General features: G+C 34.1%; 1 protein-coding gene across 1 annotated transcript; it reads left to right on the top strand.

Moving 5' to 3' along the window:
* The first annotated feature begins 2,734 nt into the window (after window positions 1-2,734).
* LOC148613837 (uncharacterized) lies at window positions 2,735-5,642 on the top strand. Its single transcript, XM_088587474.1, has 2 exons — window positions 2,735-3,946; window positions 4,458-5,642. Exon 1 carries the CDS (start codon window positions 2,981-2,983, stop codon window positions 3,935-3,937), a length of 957 nt encoding a protein of 318 aa, XP_088443600.1. The 5' UTR covers window positions 2,735-2,980; the 3' UTR covers window positions 3,938-3,946; window positions 4,458-5,642.
* Window positions 5,643-6,034: the final 392 nt, after the last annotated feature.

The raw sequence follows: 6,034 nt of genomic DNA, 5'->3' as shown, positions 1-6,034 counted from the left end.
TGGAAAATTTATGTTATTTTTCAATACACAATTTTTTTATCATAGCCAATTCTTAACGGTAATGTTGCCATATTTCTGTATTACATACAAACCCGTTCATTAGAATGATGACGTTTACTATAGAAAAAAACGCTTTTGAGTTATTATGCAACTCTTGTCTTCTTAACTTAGGGAAATGTTGTAGTTCATGCATGATTATCTCCGGTAACCAAATATAGTATCCGTTAGAAATATGTCTCCTACTTAAGGGTCATGTGCTCTTTATGACACTTAATAGATAATAGAAATTTAAATGGTACAAAACCGAAAATATCTTTAATTGCCGGAGACATGTCAGTTAACAATGGAACTAAGATAAGTCTTAACAAACATTTTAATGGCTCATCATGATATAGAAAATTGAAATAAAATTATCATAAATTTATGATAAAATTTAGTCTTTTGACCGTAATTATATATTCTAAAGAGGTACTTTAATCCAGTACAAAGATGATCTTCGCGATAATCACTTTTAATTGTGCTCTTTGTCAACAATTAATCTCCTATGATATAATGAAGCACACCCATGTATATTGAGTGAAATTTTCGTCTCGAATTCTGGTAATTTAGTGGCAGTTAACACAATGCTATTTTTATCAACTTTAACAATGACGATGACGGGATTAGGACTGACGCACGCGATCTTTTGTGCTACTCTAGCAGCCGAGAGTAGTACATCAAGCGGCATATTTTTTCCAAAATTTGTCAACAAATACATAAATCATATTTTTAATCTCACGCAGAACAAGAGGTTGGTGTACAAATATCCCGATCGCTTTTGGCGTATTTGACTAAAACATAAATAATAAATCTTATATTCGGGTGTTGTAGTCAAGATGGACAATTTATTATTATTTGCAATATGCTTTCAATTGCTGCTTTTCAGCAATGTAATCAGCAGCATTTACAACAAATTATGTACAGTTGTGGGCTTTAAGTCATAAATATGCTCCTTTGGGCGTGTTATTCCAAAGTATGTTGTAGATCTGTGTTATTTTGTCAATGAACGCGGTACAGGTAGCGTGGTTGTCAGTCCCGGTGTTCTTTTTCAAAAAGGTCAAGGTACATACCAGATGTTAAAGAGTTTTTCTTGTACAATAATATTTGAACAAATTTCAAACACTGGTATACATCAGAATTGTAATATAAAGTTCGTAAATAAAACAGTAGTTAATAATATGAAAGATAATTCATTATGTTATTGTTAGCGGATTTTTTTAGACACAAGGACTTATGAGTTGTCCATATGTATGAACAAACCAGAAAACCAGGCGCGTACGTCATTCCCCCCCCCCACTCCCCAAGCAAACACACACACCCTAAAATAAGGATATTTTGCATGAAATTTTGATTTTGCACAAATTCTACGCCTAACGTTTCGTTCGACATTTAATTCTAATTCTAATTTCCAACCTGAGATCCTAGTTCTGCTCAAGTAAACTGCGATGATAATAGATCGGTTTGTAATATGTAACCCTAATATTTATTCTCATTTTGATGGTGTCTTACATCCATTTCCACTTTTTAAAACCACTCTTTTCTTCCTATTCCCATATACGAGAAAAGAGCCACTGTCAGTAGCCCAAAGGGCGGCAACTCAAAATTAACTATAAACTCGCTGTAGAAAATTTGTTCCACATTCTATTCGGTATTAATCACCGTTCTAAATTAAAATGTAACGAGAGAAAAAAATCTTTTTGGAAAACATTTTAATATGTAAAAGTACGCCTTTAAACTGATATTGTTTGCGCAGAATACGGTACGTAATCACAATCTGTAAAACTTTACCATAATAAGGATTTTTTTTTTTTAATAAATTTTCGCGATATTTTAGGTACGTCTGATTTCCACAAAAGTAGACAGCTGTGTCATTTTTGTTTTAAAGTTTTCCAGCAGTCAGGGAGATGAGTCTGTCCCTCACCATCCGGATTCGCCTATTAATATATTGTAAAGTTTAGATACATGCAACCTGCCCGGTGGTACGAGGGTTTCCTCGTCATTCATTGAAGACCAGTGGGTGGCCTTGAGCTGACAATTTTCATCCCGGAGGATTTGTTGTCTTCTTTACATTCCATATCCATTCTCTTTCTATAAGTATATATACAAAAAGACATGCTTTATATTTTATCATCATACACGTAATTCAGTACTCCACATACTGCCCTAGTCTCCATATACATGCAATGTTTTTATATACTCTTCCAGTTTTGGGGACATTACATGTACCAATATACATATATAATAGACTAAAAGAAGAAGCGTAACGTAAAAATGATATGTACATCGAGAAAATCGTTATTTTTTTTTCTTTTGTGGAGATTTTAACTACGCGACGTCACTTCGATTGAAGCTTTTGTCAACAAATAGCAAACTATTGATCTACATATCAACTATGATTTACAATTTGGTTTATACAAAGGGATCAATTAGGTGATGAAATAATTATAAAACTCCCTATTCATGATATAATAACTCTTAAATATTAAATAGCCCGAGCGGTTACCTGTCGTCTGCTTAGCAAGGCGGGAACCTTTACCTGGTCTGATCGCGAGCCAGACACACCCCAGTCCAAATTATCCAATCAAAACACGTCGACCGCCGTGTATTGGAACACTATAATAGAAAGGCACGTGACTGACACAAGACTAAAAATTATTTTTAAAACCGCAGTCGCTTTGGGACAAGTGAACTTTATTTTAAAACTTTTTGTCGAGAAGTATCTCTGAAATCTTTATGATAAGTGACATTTATCAGTATAGGCTGAAAGCGGATAAAACGAATTAACCGAAGATTGCCGCCGAGTTTAAATGAAAACGAATTATTAAAACTTGAAGAACCTTATGGACTGTCTTAGTAGCTTATAAGCATACCCGATTCGCGTGTTGAATTTGAGAATTGGGAGACACTGTTGCATTGTTACAACATTAAAAGGGCTTGAGATATGGCATCAACTATCAGTTTGGTTCCGATTCAAGCTTTAGCATCTATTAACAAAAATGGTGTGCAAATGACTGGGCCGTTCATTCTGGTGAAAACTTCGCCAGAAACTGTCGCTCAGCAAGTGAAAGCACAGAGACGACTGAAGAAGCAGGAACCGATATCACCGAAGCCGGAATTGCTGCGTTGCAAGCGACGCACGGACGGGAAAGGGCTTCATAACTTGTTACCAAAGCCACTCCCTGCTGCGGTAGCTAGAAGAAATGAAAGAGAAAGAAACCGAGTTAGGATGGTGAACCTCGGATTTGAGACTTTACGAGAGCATGTACCAGAGGGAAAAAAGAACAAGAAACTTAGCAAAGTTGACACTTTAAAGGGTGCAGTGGAATATATTAGACAATTGCAACAACTTCTTCAGTATACAGATAAATCCACGTCCGAGGGAGGAAGCGAGCTTGACACGCGCCGGACACCGAGCCCTTTAAACCAAGAGGATGCTACAAATATACCACTGACTCCATCTGACAGACAGTGCGAGACTACTTGTATGAACTTCGATAACAATAATAAAGAGAACTATCATAATGAGAATATTTACAATACAGACATAATTGAAGATCAACAAAATCGGTTGAGTTATCAAACTGACAAGTTAAGTGACAATACGGAGATCACTTATCAACATTTACAAACATTTAGCTATAATCCAGACCAAACTCCAACGGAATTAATGATTTCTTCCTACGCAAATGACAGTGCTTTGTACGAAGCTATGTGCACGAATTCGGGTTACACGTTCGGAGATCAACAGTATTACAATTCTTACAACTCGATGCAGCATTCGCCGGCAACCAGTTACGTATCCATGCAGCACAGTCCAACTACATCAGAAAATCTATCGGAGTCATTTAGTTCGGAAGAAGATGAATTGACGGATCTGAGGTCGTTTTTCCCTTTGTAATTTTTACAGGTAAGGGAAATATTTTATACATTTGTACCTGGAGATTTTGCATTTAATATCTCATTTTATTTTGATCATGTATCCGACCTGGTCGAGTATTTTAATTCTGTGGTTAACTGCATTTGATGAATAAAGGAAAAATCTTATCTCACTTGACATTTCTATTTTACTGCTGAAGATATTTAAATGACTACAGTATTTCGACATCTTGAGAATTTAGAAGCTTTTCTATACTGAGAAGCTTTTCATGTAGTTTTATATTTCTGTAAACTTTGATTATTTATTATTATTATTATTATTATTATTATTATTATTATTATTTGTTATTTTAATTAAGTGAACATTTTAATCTTAAGTGTGTTAATTAGTACGCACGAAGTATATACCTGCAAATTTTCATTTGTATTTGAATGTATTTGAAAAGTGTTCGCATTATCCTATTTCGGAGTGATTATTGATTTTTGTATAATGTTTAAAATCATTGATCAATAATTGATTTTCTTTGGTATTCTCATTTCAGCTCGACAAAGGCGAAGATTTTAGAGGACTTGAATAGCGATAGAACGAATATCCGATAAGGCATAGTGGACCGACAAGTCAGCTATACGGGGTTTGATCGCAAGGCGAGGGAGGGTAGGATTTTAATGGGAATAGATCTATATTTAAAAATGTGACATTTTTATGTGTTAATAAGGCAGCTACGAGTGCACAGAAATGGCGCTCATCTATTAAACTGTTAAAGGCTGCCATTGTTAATAAACAGATAAACTAGTAGATTTTTTACTGATATGTTTAAAGGTTTACATTTGCGTACCATATTGTCTTTAAAAACTGATTATTACTTTTTACTTATTATGACGTGTTCAAAGTTACATGATGTCATTTGATGAAAGTTTAAGAATAATATAATTATTGAATTTGTTATTTTCTTTTCTGAATGTGCTTACTGTAAAGAAACACTGGTATTTGAAAGAACTACACGTACACGCATGCGCTTTGATGATTGTACAATGAGACCTGTATAAACCGATAACTAAATAATCCGAAAACCTCTCAAAACTGGAAACTGTTATGGTCCCTTTACATCAAATAATATTTTGAACATTCACGAATGGAACATTTTTCTAAATCGAACAAATTCAACAGCCCGAAAGAATTTGGTTCAGACAGGCCTCTGTACTCATTAGTTGTAACTTTTTCAACCATGACATACAAAGGTGTCTAATGTTAATAAAAATATAGTGTTATTTTATCATTGTGTTCAAACTGCAAAAATAATGTGTCAAAAGTTTAAAGAGCTGGAGATTTGAATTGTTGATTTTTGCTAATGTGTTCATATAGTTACGCAATGTACCTGATGTAACAGACATGTTTTTACAATATACCCATATTGTGTTAGATGGTATCTGTTTCATGTGTAAATTGCCCTCGTGTTCAGTTTTGATTTGTAGCACCTACGGCATTCTGAATCATGATGTGTTCCGATTTACGATTTTTTGAAGTGCTAATTTGTTGTTTATTTATGCAGAATTTTACAGACCAGTTTTTATAGTTATACTATTTTATGTGTTCAATTTGTGAGATAAAATCTATGCAATGTTTTTTTTTTATTTTTTTTGTAGATAAATCACGCAATAATAAGTTTTATACAGTATTTTGTAGATTTTATACATGTAGTTTTGAAAATAAAATGTTTTTTAAGCTTTGTTATTTTTTCTTATTCTATAGAAATACATGTAGTTGAGGTTTAGTTATGCCCTTCTTCATATTAAATTCGAAATTGGTTGCTTGAAAATACCACATGCATTTGTCGGACTGCATAATTAGCATGTGAAAAGTTGTGTATTATGGTCTGTTACTGGCGCTGAACATTGGCATAGTGTTTACTAGAACCATTTTAAACATGTTCTGTTACAGTGTAAAGAAATGCGATGGAACCTATTCACATGTATAAATGGGATCAGCTCTAATCTTTCACACAATTGACCTAGACCTAGAACTGTCAGAAGACCTGTTCTATGACACATTTATGACAGTTCTCGGACAGTTCTAGAGCCATTTCTTCTGACAGTTCTAGCAGAGCCGGTTCTACTAGTA

This window comes from Perna viridis, chromosome 6, assembly GCF_037379345.1.
Source record: "Perna viridis isolate PV_CMFRI_1.1 ecotype Kerala chromosome 6, ASM3737934v1, whole genome shotgun sequence".
Lineage (NCBI taxonomy): Eukaryota > Metazoa > Mollusca > Bivalvia > Mytilida > Mytilidae > Perna > Perna viridis.
Note: the sequence above shows the minus strand (reverse complement) of the source record. Positions and strands in the feature narration are given on the sequence as shown.

Coding starts and splice junctions, on each gene's coding strand:
- LOC148613837 (XM_088587474.1), top strand. CDS start 2,981: ATGGCATCAACTATCAGTTTGGTTCCGATTCAAGCTTTAGCATCTATT.